The sequence below is a fragment of the Mastigoproctus giganteus genome, chromosome 2 (genome assembly GCF_048544385.1).
Source record: "Mastigoproctus giganteus isolate SK-2022 chromosome 2, ASM4854438v1, whole genome shotgun sequence".
Taxonomy (NCBI): Eukaryota; Metazoa; Arthropoda; class Arachnida; order Uropygi; family Thelyphonidae; genus Mastigoproctus; species Mastigoproctus giganteus.
In genome coordinates, this window is record NC_143576.1 from 161,515,023 (window position 1) to 161,539,550 (window position 24,528).

At 35.4% G+C, this 24,528-nt stretch overlaps 1 protein-coding gene across 1 annotated transcript in view; it reads right to left on the reverse strand.

The window, feature by feature from the left end:
• The window catches only part of Pitslre (cyclin dependent kinase 11B pitslre), a 233,911-nt gene that overhangs the window by 143,604 nt on the left and 65,779 nt on the right, over positions 1-24,528 (reverse strand). Inside the window, exon 8 of the mRNA XM_090389610.1 lies at positions 18,092-18,163. Within this exon, the coding sequence (XP_090245736.1) occupies positions 18,092-18,163 (72 nt within the window). The remainder of the gene's footprint in view (positions 1-18,091; positions 18,164-24,528) is intronic.

Genomic DNA, 24,528 nt, shown 5'->3' on the forward strand with positions numbered 1-24,528 from the left:
TTCAAACGTTGAACTGGCCGACATGCACCCCGCTTATGGAGCTGCGGACTGTAATGGGCGTGACACTCTGCGCTTGTACCAGGAACGTTTCCCGCACAGGCGTGCTCCTCATTATACGATTTTCGCATGTGTGCACAGAAGGTTACGTGAGACTGGTTGTTTCACGAGAGGTACCATGAATCGAGAGCAAACGACAAGGATGCCAGGCAATGACGAGAATGTCCTATGTCTTGCAGAAGGCAATCCGAGTATGAGTACTCGAGCGATAGACCAACGATTGGGTATTTCCCAATTCAACGTATGGAGGATACCGTCAACAAACCAAATGAGTTCATACCATCCGCAACGCGTCCAATCATTGGAGCCTGCGGATTATCCACTCCAGAGAACTTTTGTTACTTGGTTTCTTCAATAGAAACGGTTTGCAAATGCTGACTTCCAGCGGGATCACTGTTCATGCGACCTCCCGTTCAACGTCCTCTACCGCATGACGAAGGCATTTCGGACCCTGCAATGCTATGTGATTCCGATTCGTCTTTGTGCTCCCTACAAGTTTGTCGCACTGGAAGTGAATCACCCTGTATAAGATTTCTGGTTGATTTTTTTTCTTTTTTTAATTTGGAGTCTTGAAGTGTCCTGGTTAATCCGATCCTGGCAAATCGAGAGTCTGCTGTATATATATATATATATATATTAAACATTATTACATTATTTATTAAACTGAATACTAAGGGAATTATACAACTGATGAAATTTAATAAGAATTTGGAATATGTGCATAAGAAGTGAAAAAATATACCTATGAGGCCATAGGGGCCAAGTATTTTGGTAACCTAAGTTGGAGTTCATTGTTGTACCCTATAAATAAACACACAAATTATAATAAAATAATAAAAATAAAATTACGATGTAGCAAACTATTGCTTAATGGATACACTGAATGGAATGTTAACTAGGGCTAGCTCCACTCAATACATCCTATCAATAATTGGCTAAGGCTATCTGTTTCTGTTTGCAATTTGCCAGTTTGTCTAGGTTCAAATATACCAAGAATATAATTTCAATACTCTAATATAATAATGCAATATACATTAAATTTAGCAGCAAACTGGCAGAATAACTGCTAGCTCTATATATATATAAAGTTATTTTAGCACACCAGGAGTCAGCTTCCTAAACAAATTTTTAGGACTAAAATATCAACCATGTGAAGGATATATAGTTTCATACCATGAAATATTAGTTTCATAGAAGAATAGTTTGTTCTAGGAAGTGGCAAGGAGAATACGTATTGAAGATGAGAATTTGCACAAGGAATGCACTTTGAAATAAGAGTTAAAAGAGCAGGATAGTCAGTAAAATTGTGAACTAAATTATAAATAAAAGACCGATGATTATGTGATAATTAAATGAACCTGTTTCACAGAGCAAAATCTCTGCAATGGAACTCAACATGTTTCTTGAAACAAAGGAAATAAATAAATTTCATTTGAATATGTTCAAGTATGTCCAAAAGATATTTCTGGAAAGGAGATCAGGGATAGGTAAAATCAGTTGCTAAAAAAAGGATCACAATAGCAGCCTCACTATTGAAAGCCAAGTTAGTGTATTTAATGAGACTAAGAAGCTGAAAAACTTTAGGCAAACTACTTTTATTTATGTGAGTTGATGGACAAAGATCATGTTGCATGGTCACACCAAGATCTTTGAAGTGATCAACAACTTTGACCTCTTCCTGAGCAACATAATAATTTAAGAGTACTAAAGGATTAAGCCAATGCCTGGGATAAAACTGATATAACATGCACTTACTTATATTTAAAGACATTATTTTCACTGAGCCAATATGTGATGAATTTGAGACATTTATATTCCACACTTTATCTTAAAATCTTGTCCTTTATCAAAACCTTGGTTTTCCAATAAATGTGCTAAGGCTTTTCAAGATAAGAATGTTTTATATCAAGACAGGCTTGCATCCAAATCTCCAGATTCATTTTCTGCCTATAGCAAAGCTCACAACAATTGTAAAGAAGTTATTAATCAGTTCAAATAAGATTCTGAACAGGCTAAGGGTTGGAAACTTGCTTCTTGACCAAATGGTAGTGAAGCATTCTGGTCTCTTACCAAAGCTATTGGCCACAACTTCTACCCACCTCTGTTAAAACCTTATGGTTCTATTGCCACCTCTGCCAACGATAAAGCTAACTAGCTAACATCCTACTTTTCTTCTAACTCTTGTATCATTGATCTTGGTAAACCTCCTCCATTCAATGCTTTGTGTGGTCTTCCATCAAAGGGATGTCAGAAGAATTTTCGACAGTCTTGATGCCAAGAAAGCACTAAGTCCTAATGGTATTTCTCCACTTGTTTTCAACACTAGGGCTTATTCCTGTTCTGTGTCACCTTTTTACACTTTATTTCACAGGCATTTTTCCTTCTGCTTGGAAATTTACTCAAATCCAAACAGTCCTCAAAAATGGTGCAAATTCCTCCCATCCAATTATCATCTCATTGCACTTACTTCCACAGTTTCTTAAAGAATGGAGAAATCCACTAACCGCCAACTCTTAAAACAATCTAGAAACCTTCTGATCAGATTGCAAGTATGAATTCTGTCAATGTTGATCCACTGATGATAACTAGTGTATGCTACCCATCTGTGGACAAATTCAATGGAAAGGTTTGGTGAAACTCATGCAGTTGCTCTTGACATTTCAAAGGCTTTTGATTGTGCTTGGCATAAAGGTCTCCTAAATAAGCTTCCATCTTATGGTCTTCCAACTATTTTTTGTAATTGGGAATCCAGTTTTCTCTCTCACTGCTAACTGATCATAGACTGCTCTTTGTCTTCTAACTTCTCTACTAATGCTTGTGCTCCCCAAGGTTCAGTTCTTTTTTCCACTATTTTCCATTTGTATATTAATGATCTTCTTCCATTAACTGAAAATCCTATCCATAGTTTTGCTAATGATAGCATATTGCATTACACCTTCCAGTTTGAGAAACCTGCAACTGCATAAACAGCTTCAACTTCTCGAATATTCACTACCAACTCCTTCAATGCCAATCTCCAGGTAATTCTTCAGTGGGGCAAAAATAATTTAGTTAATATCAATCATTCTAAAACTCTGACTTGTTTTATATCTTGCAAAAAGGATTCTTCATTTCCCAAGATTATCTTCAAATGCACTTCAGATTTCTAGACAAGATCATATATCTCTGCTAGGTATTTCTGATTTCTAATCTCCCTTGACATAAGCACATCGCAAAGTTTCATTCCTCTGCATCTAAAAAAACTGTATTTTCTCTTTTGCTCTTTAATAGAAGAATAAAATTATTACTTTTCTTCTAAACAGCTGTGCACTCTAGAAATCTCAAACCTGCCCAACCACTGAATATTGTTCCCACATCTGGGGCAGTATCTCCTTAACCTCTCTCAGGCTTCTATATTTCATTCTAAAAGAGGGCAATTAGATTAATTAATGATCCATCTCTTACAAAGCCTCTCCACAGACATTGTTTTTGCTGTATGCCTTTTCTATAGATACTTCCATGGGCACTGTTCTTCTGAATTGGCTTCTATAATTCCCTCCCCAAACCAGTCTAAACATGTGTCAGAACCAGTCAACATCCATTTACTGTTCCACTTGAAGCTCACAGAACCAACTTTTCTTCTTCCATATTTATCCTCTTCCATATTCTTGAATAACCTCCCTTTACTTCTTTCGTAACCTGAGGCTCTAGCACGAAATTACCTTATGCCACCAGGCATATCTCATATTGTGGAGTTATGTAATCATTGCAACACCAGGGTACTTGCCACCCACCCACCAATGAGGAACCAATAAGCTCCAAAACAGTGCCATATGGGTGGTGGTATCTGCTGAGAATAAGTAACAATAGTATTCTACTATGGTGAAGCATTACTTATTCGAGGTAGTGCAATATCATGGTAACTCGTTGTGAAGGTATTCATAATATCAGATATACTTAAATGATGTCAATTCGTAACTACTTAAGTAGTTGGCTATGTACAGAAATGATGCCATTGCACTAAATTGTATGTAAGCTAACTTGTTTTGTAACCCGAGGGCACTAGCCCTAAATTACGTTATAATCTAAACCTCCCTTTACATGTAGTTCCTGAAAATTACAATTGGTCAACAAGTATCATCTTTTCAACCTTCAACCCATACAATATACTATGTTCTATAGTTTCTAATACCTTTTGTGTTTCAGATTTTCATTTAAAAAAAAAAAAAAAATTGAATTATACAGTTAAGTAAAGGTGGTAACACCCTATATTTAACTACAGGGGCTCACATCTGGTGAGTACAGGCTTGGCACCAGCCAAAAAAAAAATTTTTTTTTTTTGGCTGGTGCCAAAAAAAAGAGACAGAGTTTCAGCCCTCAGCAGAAAGGAGACACAGTCAGATGACTGTATCCTATGCAGAGCCTAGCAAGAACAACTTCCTATTTACAATCCCTGCGTAGACCAGACTGCCAAAGTGGATCGCAGGCTTAACCTGGCAATGCCACGAATCTTGCCAATGAGAATGTAATTTACTGCGTATTACTTGCCTGTAGTCTGTATAGGGAAATAACAGGTCAAGTTTATTCGTGAGGACTACCGATTTGCCAGCCAAATAGTTTCCTCTAATCCCAAAATGACTGGGAATCAAGCAAAAGTGGATATCGAATCCACCTGCATAGAGAGTGTATATCATCTGCTGAATTCAAGACAGGGCTGGATGATTAGTGTGTGTCATCACTGATAAAGCCTGTAGTGCACTCACTGAATTGGCATATATAACAGACCATTTTGTCAAGGAGAATACATACACTATGCTGCCACTTTATTAGGTACACTTACCTAGTAGCATGTTGAGCCTCCTTTAGCCTTCAAAACAGCCTGAATTCGTCTAGGCATGGATTGAACAAGATGCTGAAAACGTTGTGCAGGAATGGAGTACCATGCAGACATGAGTGCATGCATGAGTTCCTTGAGATTCGACAGAGGTGTAGGCCTGCAGCGAACAGACCTTTCCAACTCATCCCAAAGATGTTCAATAGGATTGAGATCCGTGGACTCAGCAGGCCACTGCAGCAAAGAAAAGTCATTGTCATGTTCTTGGAACCATTCCATAGTGATTCGGGCTTTGCGCACCAGCACATTATCCTGCTGGAAGTAACCATCTGACTGAGGATAAACTGTCAACATGAACAGATGCACTTGATCAGCAATGATATTTAGGTACGATGTGGCATTCAGACGTGAATCTATGGGCATCAATGGACCCAACGTGTGCCAAGAAAACATTCGCCACACTATAACACTGGCCCCACCACCTTGCACAGTAGTCATCAGACATGATGGGTCCATGGATTCATGTTGTTTTTTAACCAAATTCTGAGCCTTCCATCAACATGATGCACCAGGAATTTAGACTCGTCAGACCAAGCAACTGTTTTCCACTCCTCGATAGTCCAGTGCTGGTGTTGCTGTGCCCACAGGAGGCACGCTCTCTTGTTATTCATTGATAACAAAGGTATGCAATGTGGCTGTTGTAGCCCATTCGCAACAAAGTTCGACTAGTGATTCGTTGTGATATTTTGTTCTGCGCACCAAGGTTGGATTCTGACGTGATGTGTGACATTGTGGCCCATCTGTTTGCTTGCACAATTCTAGCCTTCCTCCTCTGACCTCTCTCATCAACAAGCGATTTTCTTCCACAGGAGTGCCACTGAGAGGATGTTTTCTGTTCATTGCACCATTCTAGATAAATCCTTGAAACTGTACAGTGCGTAAAAAAGTCCTGGACATCTCTGAAACTGCCGTTTCAGAGATGTCCAGCACAACTTGCATCTACTACCATGCCACATTCAAAGTCCGTTAGATCACTCCCATTCTTGCTACGGGTTGTACGCTTAACTGATACTAGAAAGGTTGTTCTGCTACATTTATATCCACAACTGTGTTCATGTGACTTGCAACGTTGTGGGACAAACCATTTCTGTGCACAGCAGGGGTGTACCTAATAAAGTGGCAGCACAGTGTATATGTTTCAATTTAGTCAAACTTTTGATAAAACCCCATAAAAGTTTGACACTGGAATCATTTAAAGCATGTTTAATGGATCTGAAATATTGGTTGGATTTAATGGATCTGAAATACTGAGAAATGGTTAATATTTAACCTCTTGGCTGAAATAGCATGCACACAATGACTGGTATGACTTAATAAAATGCTTATGTAAGCAATTCTTGGAATGTAGTTATGAGCCTATTAAACATCCAATAGGGCAAACCTTTCTGCTCTGAATAAGATCTTAATGGAACAAACAACCAAATTTCCTCATAGAGGTTATCATAAAAATAATCAATGTAGTAATCTGCTGAATTGAAATCAGACATGTTCTGCCAGTCAGAATCCGAGAAAAAATGGTCAAGAGATGTCCAGTCTGCTGATTAGAATATTGCCATGATTTATCTAAAACTGAGTAATCTGTATTATCAAAAATTAAATCCAGTATGACTAGTATATGGGGAGATGGAATGACCACATCTCCTAGTCACAGATTAAGGACAATCAGAAACTGTGTAAAAATTAAATCCAGATGAGCATGGTAGGAATGGACAAATCTGAGTTACATTATTGCTGAGCTAGATACTACAAAACTGAATAGCAGTCAATGTAGGTTGTTGTACAGAATCAAAAGCAGTGGTAATATTAAAATCACCAATAACAATATTGGTATGGCTTTGTTTGGCATGTTGTTTGTTGTTGAGTTTAACAACACATAGGCTGCTAGGGACATATTGTGTCTTTCTAATGATGAATATGAAAAAAAAAAAAAAAAAAAAAACTATATTTTATGATATAGTCCTATCCGATTTAGGAAAATAAATAGTTCTTTTTTATTAGGATCATCTCCCAGAATCTGCAATAAATTTATTGATGACTGTGTATTAGCAATTGATTTAAAGGTATTTAAGCGGATATTTTGAAAGTGGGGACAGTCCACTAACAAATGGTAATTTGGTCAGTTGTACTTGACATGATGTACATTGAGTGCTGTCATTAGTTAATAGATAAGGTGAGTGAGGTGAATATACCCAATCCTTAGCCTTCCTAAAATTGTTTCTTCTCATTTGCTTTCCTGGAAGCTGGAGAGCCACAGCTTTGGTTCTGGTTTTATTTGGTATTGTTTGTTTCCTAGATAACATCTCCAGATTAGTGACCAGCTATTGCAACATGCTTTACGGATAATGTTTATAATCGGTATATGGAGTTTGAAAAGTCTGCAAAAGAGTAGTATCTGGCTGTTTGGCTGCAAGATCTGCTCTTTCATTTCTGTTATTCCACAATGTGCTAGAATCCAGCAGAATGTCAGTTTGGTTTGACCCATTATAAGAAGGTAATTTAGAATGGATTTGTTTTATTACACGGTGAGAGGAGTCAGTATTACTACTTATGGCAGAGACAGCACTGAGCGAGTCAGTGTATATTAAAGTAGGCATAATTAGAAGTTCAGTAATGTGATCCGGAGCCAAGTTTATAGCACAAAGCTCAGCAGTGAAGATACTGCATTCTACAAGTAATGAGACAGAAGTTGTGAATGACGAGAAGATTGCCACAGCACCTTGGGTCTCAGTTTTTGAACCATCTGTATAGATCTTACAGGCCTGTGAATTAGAAGCAGAGCGAGTTTCATGTAACTGTGTGATATTGAAAGGAGACAAGGTGTTCTTTCCCCACTGTTGGAAAGTCATTATAAATTGTAGGGATATTTGTCCATGGTGGATCAGGCAGTGTCGTGTCCTGATATATATTGCAGATTTCTATGTTCCACATTTGAGACAGTTCTTTAAGTCTAAGTGCAGCAGGTCTGTTTTAATTTGGTTTACTATTGTAAAATGACTCCCATTCGGTATTGTACAGACATCTCCAACTAGGGTGAGAGGAAAGACTGCGGATTTTTGCAGCTTACATCAGAAGCAATGTTTTCCTCCGAAGATGTAAGGGAGGTTCGTGGGCTTCTTGGGGTCTGAACTGGGGAGGTTCTGAAAGCCCCAAGAGAAACTCTCAGAGCACTGTGCTAGATGGTATTGTTTGGCATGGTCAGCATTGCTTCAACACTTTAAAACCAATAGGTCCTTGCTAACTGGAATCGGCAGACAGAATAAATCAAAAACCAAACATCTACTAAGAATAAACATTCTAAAATTAAAAAAGCAATTGAATGAAAGAACTTTGACTTGTTTTATGAAAAAAAATGTTGCAATTCCTCCACCCCAAGGAATCAACTAGCATATGAGGATGGAGACAGTTCAGAGAATACAATAGCAGACTATAGCCATATACCTCTGATTAGATAATAGCAAAAGACTGACATTCCAAAAATGAGTAAAAAGAAACTATTATCCTCAAATTCTACAAGTGGTATAATAAATAAATAGCAAAGATGACTTAGAAATGTAACTACAAACTCTTGAGAGCTAGCTTGCATTAACAGGTTCTCTTCAAGATGATGCAGAAAAGTAAACGAAGGGGCTTTATAAGAGTTCCCACAGGCCAAACGGTGGTGTTCAAACCAAGCTCTGGTTACTAATGAAAACCAAAAACAAAGGATAAGATGGAAATTGTGATGCGAGTTTACAAATAGTAGTCTGTAATCCTATAACATCATTGAAGTAGTGCTGAATGTCCTCTGCAGTGGTTGAAGGCTTGAGTCTGCTAATGAATATTTTAGCTTGAGAAGAAACAACTTGGAACTAAATTACTTGTGGAACCCAGAACATAATCATGAGGCACAGTGGAATTCTCAATCAAGGGTGATTTCTTATTGATATGTAGAAACTGCAGGAATGTCTGAATGTGGAGACAGGCTTTTGGTAGAATGACAAACGGACTTCATATCAAGGGGAGAGTTTATACTCTTAGAAGTATTCTCCATGGTAAGCAGCATATGTTGGGATGTTTCATGTCAATAACTTGGTTTCTTGAGAATGTTCTCTGTTGAGGGATGATCAAAGCAAGAAACTGTTTCTTTATTCACATAGTGAATATTTGTCGTATTGGTGGATGGTGTATTGGTCACACATGTAACACAAATCTGAACCAGACTGCTGGCAGTGGATAAACTGATTTCAGGATTCAGAAGTACCATCTCTGAGGCCAGAGAATCATGCAGGATTGGCCCAGAAAGACTGTGGCCATTGTTCATTAAGAAACATTGAGTAGTCATCTTAAAAAAGGAATCACTCACTGTTTGTAATGCATCAACTCTCTTCCTCTCCCTGACTGAAAATATAAGCGAGAATTGGTATGATGAAGAAAGGAAAGCATCAAGTTTGCAAGAAATCCCTTTGAGTGAAAGAACCAACTTATTAAAATGCTTGGACAGAACAATTCCTTCAACAATTCATTTGCTACTTTACAGCTTGATAACTCAGTGCTACTGAAGGTAAGCTAGTCAATCTGAGACAACTGCATTTTAAATTTGTTAAAATCACTAATAATTTGTTTTATTGAATTAATCAAACTGTGCCCATTCATCATGTAGAGACATAGGTGAATCGGCGAGTAACTTGATAATAAGAAACAATGATGTGTGGGCACAATTTATAATTAATATGATTAAACAAATGCATGTTTCATCAGAAAAAAGCTACTTCTTCAAACTTTTTTTTGTCAAAATTCATGGATATCAGCTGCTGTTATTCATGAATTCGAATGAGACTTTTGGAACTAATTCATTAATTATTTTTTTGCATAATGCAAATGCTTACCTAGATTTACTTTTTTCTGTGGAAAAGATGAACTTTGCAGCCACCCTTGTATATACAGTCGAACTTCCCTATAACGAATTCGATAAATCCAGCGAAAAAATTCGTTATACAGAGAATATCTTTTTTATTAGAAATTGTTATCTAATTAGAAAATGAAAATGAATCTACATTTATTTTTAATGTATTTTATTTCAAAAACATACTTATTTAAATTACGTTTACACAATTTTCGCCGGTAAGTATCACAAATTAAAAAAATCTGTAATTTTCTTTTGCACAGTACAATTAAAAAATTGTCTGATTCTCAAAGAAAACCTCACATTTGTTCAGAGCATTAAAAACATTATCAGGAACATTTTCACAAAACTGTAGACCCATACGAACCGTTAATCATTTCTTCGCGAGTTGGCTTTTCTACGGGTTGTTCTGATGCGTCATCGTTAATTTCTTTGTGATCATGGTCGCGTTTAACACTGTTCAGCAGTATTTCATCTTCATTTGGATGTTCTGCTGTGGTCTACATAAACATAACTATCCAGTGTTATTTCATTTTCGATGTTTCCAAACAATTCTAATGTCCAAAAGTTTTTCAGTTGTGAAAGGGGCAGTTCATCTTGTTCATCCAGTTGTTGTTCAACTTCTGTATTCAATGCAAATCCCGCTTTCGAAAAACAATTTTGAATAGTATATTCAGTGACAGCGTTTGTCCAAACTTTTGCCAGTTCAGAGATGCAATCTCCAAGGTTAATTGTAACCTCCAAGTTTATATTTTCTGATAACGCATTGACAATCTTCATTATTATTCTCTTTTGATAATGAAATTTAAAATTTTTAATAATGCCTTGGTCCATTTGCTGGAGTTTTGACGTTACGTTTGGTGGTAAAAACAACAACTTCGCACTTTTAAGTTTGGCAGAATGTGCCAGACAGTTGTCAGTTACCAAACGATTTTCCTTTTTTCTTTTGTTATACGCTTGTCTAGTTTTAATATCCATTCTTTAAAAATAACACTTGTCATCCATGCCTTTTTATTAAAAGGTGTAGTCAACTTTCAAGATTTTGTACCTCTAAAACATCTTGGGTTTTTTGATATTCCGATGACTAAAAGTCTTAATTTTTCACTTCCTGTCATATTTGTTCCAACTAGCACAGTGATTCTTTCTTTGCTTTGTTTTCTGCCAAAACATTTATCATCCTTAAAAGCAAGTGTTCTATTCGGTAAACATTTAAAGAATAAACCCATTTCGTCAGCATTAAAAACATCCTTACACTCATATTCTTCCAAAATCTTCTTTAAGGTATTGTTCCTCCATCTGTTACAATCTTCTTCGTGTACATTAACACTTTCTCCACAAAACTTTTTCCACAATTCTGTGGCGCTTCTTAAATTTATCTAGCCACCCAGTGCTCCCATTAAATTCTGTATGTCCAAGGGACTGTGCAAATTTCAGAGTTTGTTGCTTAATTATTAGGCCCAATATTGGGATATTCTTTTCATGTATCATTTGCACCCATTTTAGAACAACTTTATCAACATCTTCGTATATACACAACTTAATTCGCTTCTTGTCTGCTCTTCCTTCAATTGCATTGAAAATTGATTCTCGATTTTTTTAAAATTGTAGATAAACTGCTTGCAGATATGCCATATTTCTCCGCAACATCTTTTTTCTTAAAACCCTGGTCAATATTATAACAAACTTTGCTTTATCATTAATACTTAAACACTTTCTCTTCGACATTGTTTTCGCAATTGTAAAAATTACTGGACTGCAGCTCTTGCCGATACATACACCGCAAACTTTGCTGCACTGGCCATAGTGAATTGTTAGTACAGGTACCGCCCACTCAATGACGTTCGCTTGCCAATTCAACAGTATCACTTCCTTTGAAGAAATATACGACTTGATGAATTTCTTTTATTCTGCTTTCATTCATATATACACGAAATAAAATTTATGATTAATGTATGCTGTGTTACTTTTCAGGAAAAAAAAAAAAAAAAAAAAAATACAAGAGTGCCTATGTGATTGATAACGAATGAAATTTAAAAAAAAAAAATCATGAAACCATCTACTGGGAGTCCAGTTAGACGAGAATGGAAATATCATATAATGATTGACATGAAGGTCACGTGGTACAATTGAGGTGAGAAGCAAATGTCACTCAGTAGGCATTCTAAAAACCGACTATGGTAGCATTCTATGTATTGCCGCCACAGCATACTAAAGGTTTAACACAGCAAATTTCGTTTTCCCCTGAGCCAACATCAATTTACAAATCTACCCTATTTATAGTAAAGTTTACGACCACTTTTAAGAAAACCCATTTGGTTTAATAACTGTAACAAAAATGAAACAAAGACCCTCCTATGGGCCACAAGTGTTCACTAAAAGGATGATTATTTAATTCCAGATGCTAATGCTCAATTTCGGAAGGAAGGAGGCAGTATATTTGAGCGGCTGTTTAGAAGTAAATGCTTGAAAATCTTCAAAAATGCTTTTACTAATTTTTTTAAAAATTCGTTATAGAGAGACTAATACTTCGTTATATGGGGTTAATTTTACATGTAATTTCGTTTCAAGGTGCAATGTTTTGCAAAAAAATTCGTAATATAGAGAAATTCGTTAAATAGAAGTTCGTAATAGAGAAGTTCCACTGTATATATATATATATAGAATAATCAAGAAATGATGCAGGTTCTGAATGCCTATATTTTTGACGTACTGCACTGCACTGATGAATTTAGTCATTAAACATATGGGGCTTTATTACAGAAGCAAAAACATTCATTATATGACCCCTATGCATCCAAGACCATTTGCAAATGTCAATTGGTTTCATCTGCAGTGTTTCAAACACTGCAGCCAGTGCTTCTTTAGAGATGCCCTTCATGCCAAGTGATTTCACCTGTCAGCTATTCAATGTTATATGAATTATTCCTGCAGATATTATATTTCAGGAAGCTGCACAAGAAATAATCACAGGGATTCAGATCTGATGAGTACAGTGGCCAAGATCATCCAATCCCAGATGATTCTGTCATTAACAAATTCCTTCAGGGAGCAAAATATTATATTACTTTTACATGGCCTTGTCCCACCTTGTAAAATGTCTACTGACCTGTTTACAGGTTTTGAAGTAGCATTTTAACAAAACTGCCTTTTGATAAAACAACCTTTTCACATAAAAATACACCTGTGTATTCGCCTTGCTTATAGAATATTCCTGCTAGAAAGCAAACAATAAACTGTAAAAATCACCCATCTGAACTCATCAACACCAGTCAGATATGTCAAAAATATAGGCATTCAAAACTATTCTCTTTTCTTGATGACTTCATATATAAATTTTAATCACTCGTCTATAAACAGTAAGAGATTAGCGTAAAATGAGTAATTAATAACGAAAATAAAAATTAAGTTAAAAACTAACAGAAGCAGCACCGTACGTATGGCTCTCTTAGAGAAAAGAATATATAAAAAAACTGTCCCATTCATAAATTCTCAGATACTTAATTCAAGTAATTCTATACACTCATATAATTTGTATGATTGACTGATACGGATACACACAGTAATTGCCTAAGTACAATAGACTTTCAAAATAATGGCACTTTCGGTGATTCAAGGTGCTGCTATTTTGATTATTCCGTTATCTAGAAAGTTTTATTTTTAATATATTTAATGCAGAAATAATGTGGCTAAATAAGAAATAAAGAGATTAAGAATGCAATTTTATTAACTGCACATAAAAAAACAAATGTGTTGACAATCCAATGTTATATTCTGCCATTAATATATTTATTAATGCTTACACCCCATTCTATATTCTTTATTATATCTATTATATCAAGTTTAGTCTGCGCAGGTAGCACAGTGGTATCATCACTGTCCTCCCCACACCGGGTGAAAAAGGCCCGGGTTCGAATCCCGCCGACAACATAAGGAACTTTTAAGGGCTTTTTTCACTCCGCTGCTGATTTAGTCAGTCTCAGTGTAGATAGCAAGGTTCCCCCCCAGAAACTGGGGTTTTTCGTCCAACAAAACAGGCAAATCAACCAGGAACACGCAATTTACAGACGATACACATGGGTATGTGAATTAATTTTCGGAGTAATCTAATGTAATAGTTTGGATTATATCAAGTTTGTCACTAAGCTTTAATGTTGTTATTTTCTTCTCTGTATGATGTTTATTAACTTATTAAAATAAATGTAAAACAACAGTATAATCCATGATATCAGTACAGAATTCACTTTCAAAATGGTGAACATAAACAAATACAGTAATCACATGACTTGCTGTTTTCTTTTTTCAGCACTGCAAAACATCTGCACTGTATGCAAATATCCGATCTCAACAGCCGTTTGCCCAAATAATGAATGTTCCGTTATTCGGGGTGCTGTTACTTTGACGGTCTACCATAGTTTTGAAATGACTGAGAATTTACTTATGAATATACTAAAACTACTGTAAAAAAAAACCCACACACACCACTAAAGGTAGCATACTTTCTGTTGATCTTCTGTTTTTCTAAGTTTGAAATTACCTATTGTATATTTACTTTTTTATTTAAAACAAGATATTTGAGAAATTTAAGAAAACTAATGTATTTTATATTAGATAACTACAGATTAATTGCTAGCCGAAGCCTATGAAACTTAGACAGATGAAATGTAATCACGTATTCCACACCATTACTAAGTCTTCTAAGCATGAACTGAAACATTACTTTCATACAGCTTCTATCCATGTTTTCCACTATTCCTTAGGTTAATTTTTTGTATGTTTATATATATAGCATTATAACTATTTCAGGATATAAAATAGGTATATAAAAATAGATTTCAATGTTTAAGGCAATTTTTTTTTTCACATTTAGTGTCAGAAAAATTGACTCATCTTAAAAGTTCAAGATGATATATACAAATATCTATATATTTCAATATATCAAGCAAACAAGTTATAAATTATAAGTGAAAATGACAACATAGAGCCATTTTATGTGGTTGGTGTGATGGATGCTGCTATTAGGTACAAGAGAAGACTTAATATATTAGAGTTCAGTTTGCTAGAAAGGCTTTTAAGATGTCCAAACCACATATATGAGCAATACCAACCAATGAATAGCTTGAATGAAGTTAGAGTTGCACAGCTGGGTTCTGTGCAGTCATATGGTCCACTTGGCAAATTGTTGTTTGTGTCAAACAAATTTCTAGGATTCCTGGTGATCACCAGTATGGAAAGCAGAACGCTTTCCATACTAGTGATGGCTATTTTACAAAGCTAATCATCAAAAGTTTTCTTGTGGGCCTTCAATTGACATTGATTACAAATGCTACTCAAAATCAATAATGTCTCTCTGAATCAATAACTCCAAATTGAGAAATGAAATTATAAACTGGCTGCAGAGAAGAGTTGATCATGAGATACATTCATTATCTCAAGCTGCCAAGACAGCTCATGGAGTTTTGTCTATGATATACAGAAACTTTACTAGCCTAGCAGAGATAAGGAGGTGATTATCCCTTTGTATAAGGCCATGATTAAGTCACAACTTGAGTAATGCATACAGGTTTGGGGCCTCATTTTATGTGGGATGCAGATCTGCTGGAATTGGTACAGAGAAGGGCAACCAAATTGCTGAGGGGAACAAATGGGTGCTCTTAACAAGAAAGGCTTCAGCTCTGCAAATTGTAGCATCTGGAAACTAAGGACCTGTGGGGTGATCTGATTGAGGTGTTTGAGTAAGCTGAATGTTGATGTCATTCTTCCTCTTTCTGAGATTACACACACACGAGGGAGCATAAATTCAAGTTGAGGAATAATAGTTGCAGGATAGAAGTGTGGAAGTTTGAAAAAACTTCCATCTGTTGTTGTGGAATTGGGTGGTTTGACTTAATTCAAGGAAGAACTAGACAAATTTTTAGAGTATTCGATGGGTGAAGTGTGTAGATTTTTTCCCTTTTTTTGGTTGATGCTTTATAAGCTTGCTTTCTTGCATCATTTGCCACTGCTAATACTAATATTTATACATTTAACATGTTGCACACACACAATACAATATAGGAATTTTTTTTCTTTCTTTCTCTCTCTCTCTTTTTTTTTTTTGTACGATTTATGCATTTAGTGTATAGTACATAAACAGATAACACAAAACAAAATAGGGTACAATTTAATTATTTCTTTATTATATGTAAAATCAGTGCTGTTGCTGCTACCGTATTATTTTTATTTTTTTATCAATCTAAGAAAATGCTTTTCCCGATATTCATTACAGAATTATTACAACTAGAAATTTTGGAAAAGAAATTTAAAATAAATATTTCTGGAATAAGGGAAAAAAATAAATATATAAATGGTTTGGCTTCAAGATTACTGGATTTTGGAGGTTTCATACATTAACAGAAACATTATTTAAAATGTACTTGAAAACATATAGTTGTATATCTGAACGGGCAATTTTGGTATTAAAATTGTCTGAAAGCTCTGGACAATTTTAATGTATTTCTATTCTGGGTGCACCTTCTCAAAAAACTGCATAGCAGCCAGAATTGACAGTGATTTCTTGAGAAACTTTACCTTACAGTGACAACAGCTTCAGTGGACTCCTTTGCATATCACGGAGTGCTTCCAATGCATTAATTGAGTATCAAGTTTGTCATCTCAATGCTACAAGTTGTCAGAAGAATTAAATTCCTACATGCTTAAAATGCTATAATAAAAATACATGGTACATGTATTTTTATTTGGAAAGGTGATGGAAACCCATTTGGTTTGATAAAAATATTTCCCTTCCACAGGACTTATTTGATAAATGCTCATTGCACAGGTCAGTATTTGATAAATGCTCATTGCACAGGTCAGTATTTGATAAATGCTCATTTGGGAAACATGGCCTTTTTTTGTTGTTGTTGTCATTCTCTGGTCTTCATCCAAAATTGTGGCAACAATGGTGACTGAAGTGTCAACAGTTGAAGTAACTGGTCTTCCTAATCTTGAATCATATAATGTAAAATGTTTTTACGATGTTCTCGAGCATGTGCCCACTTAGACAACTTTGATCTGTTGAACTGTCACTACATATCTCCTTTAACTCATAATGAATTTCAGTTGGATTTCTACCACAATGTTTTGATTCTTACATAAAAACATTGGCTTATATGTCAAATCGCATATATTACTTGACCTGATCCATTTCAAAACTCTGCGGCACAAAAATGATTTGGTAGAAATGTGAAAAAAATGGCATCTCTTTCTCTGGCAAGAATAAAACTGTGACTGATACCAAGCAAACTACTGAAATCAGCTACAAGGTGGTACTTGCCTTACTTTTTTGCGAGATTGCTGTACCCAAGTGGTCAGGCATGAGGGCGCATGTACTTTGACTGACCTTGGTTCAAGCCTGCGTGACTACTGAATACAGTGCTGTTTGTTTGTCTGTCTGTCTGTCTGTCTGTCTGTCTATCTGCCTGCCTGCCTGCCTGCCTGCCTGCCTGCCTGCCTGCCTCTCTCTCTCTCTCTCTCTCTCTCTCTCTCTTGTGAACTCCTTTGACCATGTGGTTGTCCCAGAGTATACACAGAAAACTTATTTATTTATTTGGAAATGCCCCTCTTATCAAAGCAGTCATTTTGTAAATAGGTAATAGCTAATGCCATCATTATATCTGTATAATGTCTATAAATTGCATGTTAATTAAATTCTAATTCTCAAAGTGAGAAACAAACTTTTTCAGAGAAACAGTATGTTTTGTTATTCAAAAAAATAAATAAATAATAAAATAAAATAATTTTAAAAAATTTAAAAGGGGGGAAGACGATGGAAAACTCATCTAGCAGAAATCTTTCACTTCCACAGTATCACTTTATTGCAAACCAATTGCATACTTCAGTTGGTATGCAATAAACACTCATTTTGGATGGGGGGGGAGTCGTCTTCATCCAAAACTAATGGTTAAGATCTCATCAATTGCAGTTACTGGTTCCCCCAATCAAGTTATCCAAAATGCTCCTATACCTTGGGTTCAAATCATATCTAAATGGGATTTGAACCTAAGACTTTTCTATATGGTTAACATGAGGATTACTGCAAGGGACTTTCCATCCACATAAAGATAAACAGGCTAACCCAAGAACTTAACATTATGAACTATAATAAAACACACGCCACAAAGCCCAGTCTGCCAGCTGACTAGTAAACTCTTCTGGATAGATAACTGTCCTTGATTATAAAACAAAACAAATATAAAAACAGTTTCAAATTTAAGGCTAATTTATGTAAATGACAATTTTACCAGATTTGGTATTTGCTTCTCCATCTTCTGATCCTCTATCATCCTGATCGCTTTCTGTGGTATGACTGCTTTCTGAAATATAGCAAAAAATATATTTTTTACCCCAACTTAATAATTAATTAAATTTGATAATAGAAATATTTAAAACAGCATTTGCATAAATGCTACTTTGTTTGAGAAAGATAACATTGATATCCAGTTAGAAATAACTTTATAAGTAGACAAATTTTGTGGGTGTATTTGTAAGGGGAAAAAAAAAAAAAAAAAAAAATATATATATATATATATATAAAATATTTTAAGTATAAAATATTGTAGGCAGAACATGTTAACGAGCTTTATGTATAAAATTAAAACTAATGAATATACCGTATACCCTGGGAGTGATATATGTTGTGAAAGAAAGGTTACTAATCTGTGCAAATCTTATCGTTTTATTTTCCGGTTAATTTCCCCCCCTTTCTTTCACAACATATATCGCTCCCAGGGTATACGGTATATTCATTAGTTTTAATTTTATACATAAAGCTCGTTAACATGTTCTACCTACAACATTTTATACTTAAAATATTTTATATATACATATACACATTATGGCTGTAGGGTACATTTTGCTATAGCAGTGTCCCTGATCCATAAGTTATGTTATTGTAATTCAGACTTATCTAATTTCAAACTTAAATTTCCCCAACCTCCATATCATATAGCTTCTCTATATCATTATTCTTGACTATATATATATATATATATTTATTTTTAAAGCTCTGCAGCGGTCCCAGTATAATGTTCTATCAATATAATTCATTATCCCACTGCACAAATATGTACTCTCGTACAGTCATGTTTTGTCTTCTAACTTGGTGATGATAATTTGTGACAACACACAAAAGGTTATATCACATTTTGTTATTATGCAGTTATAAGAGTTCTTATCTATTATCACACCTTGATTAGTCACCAGCCAAATAAAACAGGTAAACAGTTAAACAATAGTGATACTTCATTTTGAAAGCTCATACATAATCAAAATAATAATAAATACTGAAGCAATAAAAATAAATTAGAACTGGTATGATAAAAGCACAATAAAATATATGATAAAAAGCAATAAAAATTAAAACTGATTAAATCATAGCCAATCTTAAAACTGCCAATGTTTCTGAATGCAGGTTCCTTCCTCAGTAATTAACCCTTGATACTTACCATCCAGCTAATATAACACTGAAAAATGCTTACTCACAATGCCATTATAATATTACATACCAATAATATTTTGTCTGTTGAGAAAAGAGCTGTGATGAGATTAGTTCTTATCTATTATCACACCTTGATTAGTCACCAGCCAAATAAAAGAGGTAAACAGTTAAACAATAGTGATACTTCAGAATTATACATTCACAATTATAAAACAAACAATGCTCTAGCACATTGGTTGAAAGCCTTCTTGTTTTTGTAATGTAATTGCTGAAAATATGAGTTTAAAAATATGCTAACTTTGTAGTATAGAAATTAAAAATTTTTTTCCTTAGAAATCAAATTTATTATATACAGCTAATTTAGAAGTTAGAATACTAGTTAAGTTCTACTTTTCAGAAAATACTTCTTCTTCAAAGGAAATTTAAAAACTATATACAGGTAACCCCCTACTGAGCACGGCTTCGCCATGCACAGATTTGCACTTATGCGGTAGAAGTTCGTGCAGCGTGGATCGTGCCATACGGGGCCCAAGATATGCAGTAGCTTGATGCATCTGTCTCAGCCGTGCTACCTTAATTACATAATACATAGTTGCTTTAGCACAACTGAATTTAGTGTCATCGATTTAATTCTAAGCAACTTTAGTATCAGAGACAGCTGTTTTGTGGCACTTTGCAGTTTCACAATCAGTAAAAATTTTGCCTCTCTACATTGTACCAATTTTTTTATTACTATATAGTTTTCATTATGTATCTTTCAACTCATCAGTTCTCAGAAACAGCATGACGTAATACTTGAATGATCCCTTAAGTCAGCTTGAGTCTTTGCTAGTGACAATGTCAGTGTGAATTTCCAAGTTGAGTGAAAAGTGACTTCATTGCGTGTGTGTGTTTTGTCATTGAGTGAATTTATATTTTATTTCAATAGCAACCCTAACATAATGGCTTCAAAGCGTGCCTCTACATCCAAAAGTGACTCCAGGAAGAAAAAATCCGGAAAAATTCTGTCATTGCATGAGAAAATGATTATTTTGGGGAAAATAGAGCAAGGAAGAATGTATGCATCTTTAGCTAAAGAATATAAGTGCAATGAATCATTGATACGAATAATTAAAGTGTGACGACAAAATTAAAGCAAGCATTAGGCTGGCAATAAACTCTGCAAGTGCAAAATCCACTTTTGTTACTCAACGTGATATGCTTATTAAAAAATGGAACAGTTATTGAATGTTTGGATCGAAGACCAAAGGAGTAGAAATGTGCCTCTCAGTTCTAATATGATCAGGTGCAAGGCTCAACGTATTTATCATCACGCTGCTAGTACAAATGGTGAATCAAGTTTCAGTGCATCTAGGAGATGGTTCGATAGATTTAAAAAAAGAGCAATATTAAAGCTGTTGGTGAGATTGCTTCTGCCGACGTGGAGGCAGTGGAGAATTCTTTACCAGAGTTGAAAAATGTAATAGAAGAGGGAGGATACATGGTAGATCAGATTTTTAACTGTGATGAAAATTAAAAACAAGCTACTATCAATTCAAAGGACAATGCTTCTGGCACTAAACAATGCCCCTCGTACAGTATCAAACAATGCCCTCCAAATTCTTGGAGGAGAACTGCCTTTAGATTTGTTTATCTTATACCGTGGCATGATTTATAAACATAAGAAAGGACTGCAGGTATCCATTATGGGAATTACAACCGACCCAGTTAGTAACTTAAAGACAGAACGGAAAAGATTATGGAGTGAAATGATTAGTATTTGGCAAAGTAGATGGAATGCGTCTGTGCACGGCGAAGTCACAAAGAAGTATATTGAAAATGTTGAGTTTGCTTCTACTCAACCTTCTGTTTCGTGGTTTGCACCAAGCATGTTTACAACGTACTTATTAACAGGCCATGGATCTCTGCGGGCCAAACTTTTCGACAGAGGTTTGGAGCCGGATCCTTTTTGCACTTGTGGTCAAATGGAGGACTGGATCCATGTTTTACTGTTTTGTCCGCAATATACAGACCAACGAGTATTGCTACTTAATCAGGTTCCAGATCTAGCTGAGGACAACGTGAAAATACTAGTTGAGAACAAAACAAACTTTGAGACTTTCCAGACCTTTGCAGAATCGGTCTTTAAGAAAAGACTTCAACTAAGAACTCAAATCCAAAATCGAGTATAAATCTGACAGCTGAGCAGTTAATATAAATGTTGGTATCCCATTAAATATAAATAGGATGACTTGTCAGATATGTAAAATTGAATTGTATTACTAGGATTTAGAGTCAAAATCCTATTATCTTTTGTACATATGTAAATATTTACTTTTTTTTTTTTTTTGCTGGTTTCCAGGTTTGGGCAACCTGGGGACGGGATTGCTGGCACCCACCGGTATTGCACTATCTCCGGTGGGTGTGGGATTTGTGCCCATGGCACTTAAGGTAATAGTAGACCCAGGCTTGGCTGCTTGTGCCTGGGGGCAGGCAGCGGCTGCCTGGGTGTTGGCTGCTCCCTGATGGCAGGGTGGACATACACAAGCGATAAAAAGCTTGCTGAGTTTCTGCACCACCACAGACGTGCAAGGTGGAGATGGGCTAAGGCCTAGGAGCCACCCTTGATACAGGTAAACACACACACACACACACACACACACACACACACACACACACACACACACACACACACACACACACACACACACGTGTTCATATATAATATAGTATATATATAGGTATAATGAGAATGATAATGCTAATGTATATAAAATTGTATATATATCTTCTCTGTAAGTTCTTGTATATAAAATGTAAAGAATTGTGTGTACAAATAAATGGGAAAAAAAATGTGATGAAAATGCCTGACAGAACGTATTTATCCAAAGAAGAACAAGCTGCACCTGGATTCAAAGTATCAAAGGACAGAATCACTCTCCTATATTGTAGTATCGCTTCTGGTGATTATAAATGCAAGCCTTTATTAGTGTATTTGCCTTTCAAAGCCCTTCGATTCAGAAAACCCATGGGTTTTAAAAGGCAAAAAATAAATTCTTTCTTCCCGTTTACTGCTGATCAAATAGAAAAGCATGGATGACTGGCTCACTTTAGTAAATGGTAAGAGCATTGTTTTGTTCATTTGTTATTTGGTTTTTAGGAGCATTAGCAACTAAGGCCATATTGCTCTGGGGATATGCGGTGGTCATTCCCTGACCTTTCCGCATCCTCTGTATTTGGTGGTCACGGGCTCGAATCCCGACCTAATCAAGAAGTGTGTGCTATGCACTGCTGCTGGCTACGGAAGCGCCGCATTGTTTCGTACCTGAAGTTGAAGGATATCTGAAAAATAAGAATTTATCAAGGTGCTCCTTATCTCAGAGACAATGCTCCAAGTCATCCAGTATCACTTCTCGACTGCAATTCAAATGTAAAACTTGTTTCTTCCTCCGAACACAACATCAATTTTACAGCCCCTAGACCAAGGGATCATTTCAACTTTTAAATCTTATTATCTAAGAAGAAGCTTGGAAAATCTTGTTGATAAAATTGAAAAAATTCCGGATAAAAACGTGTGCAAATGGGCTGAATTCACAATACTAACAGGTATTGAAATAATAGAACAGTCATGGACTGAAATGAAGAAGTAAACTTTGAAGAACTGTTGGAAGAAGCTACTCCCTGAAACAGAAAGTGACTCACAAGACATCAATATTATTCAAACAGAAGTTGAGAATATTATTAAATTTTCAAACATTATTGGAGGTGAGGGATTTAGAGATATAAGGCAGGAAGAATTAAAAAATGAGGAGTTAGAACTACTGGACTCCAATAAAGATATCTGTGAAGAAGAAAATGAAGAGCAGAAGAAACCTGAACTAACAAACAAAGGTATATCGAAGATTCTAAAAGCAGCCGAGTTCCCGAAGGAGAAGATTATGCAGGAAGATCCCGACTTTCATAAGAGTATGAAAATTAAGAGAAGCATTGACGATATTATGGTTTCTTACGTTGACATGAGAAAGATCATGAAAAACAGAGACTGACCAAAATTATGGATTTTGTAAGTAAATCAATTTCAAAAGAATGTTCACCCTCTGCTAGTAGTTTCATCAATTGAACGTTTCTTCATGTGTTGGTAAGTCATAGCCAATTAAATAGAAGCGTATACCCGATTAAGTTTCTGTTGTTTCTATAACTTAGATATCATTTTTTTTGGGGTTTAGTTTTCTTTCATCATGTTTCTTTTTAACATAGAGGCCCTTTACATTTATGTTAAGGGCACAAACTCACTGTCATTCAATTGGATCAATGGAACAAGAAATGAGAAATTATGGAAGAAGTCAGTCTTGCCGTTCATTTTTGAAACCCCCATTCCAGCAAAAAATAGCATAGAAAAATATTACTTCCATATATTTTATAATGTTTTTAGTTGGAATACATTTTAAATTATAAAGTGAAATTGTTAATTTCTTTTAAAAATAAATTGTACCACTTGTAACACAGATTATGATTTTAATTTCCCACACAAAAAGTTTCAGAAACTAACCTCCGTTTTTCCATAACAGTACCCCACAAAAGTAGAATCGCCATGCACGGACGTTAGACGGAACATAACCGCTGCGCTCGGCAGGGATCGCCTGTATTTGCATCAAATATTATGTATAAGAAAAGGCCAAAATCCAATTTACAGTATTTATAGTACAATAATAACTACATTATAATATTAAAAGTTTACAACACAGCAGCTGTGCATGCTGGTATTTCATGCATATACCAAATGAAAAATGCTGGGCTATTTCTGGATAAAAAAAAGCTTACTTCTGGAGCCTTAATCTGTGATAAATGGAATACATTTTCTAACTACTTGTGGAAAATCTTGGAGCTGGAATGTTCTCACAAGTTGAATCATTTATGCAAACCTCTGTGAGGTTCTACTGGCTCTGGTGCATCATCTATGCTATACCAGAATCAGTTGGATGTGATCCATCAGATTGCTGGGCAAGGTATGTAGTTGTGAAAGGAAGGACAGAATAATTTCTTTAATTCTGTTTCCATATTAGATGCAATTAAATTGTGTCAAAATTTAATTAGATGCATTCCAATTAAATGCAAGAAGCATATGCACTGTGAAACTGTCAAAAATTTATTACTCAGTAAAGCAAGTTGCACAGATGGTTTTAGGACTCAACTGATAGTGTACACTATATAGTTTTTCTCCTTCCTACCATTTTAGGGTGAATAATCGGGAAGGGACTAAAA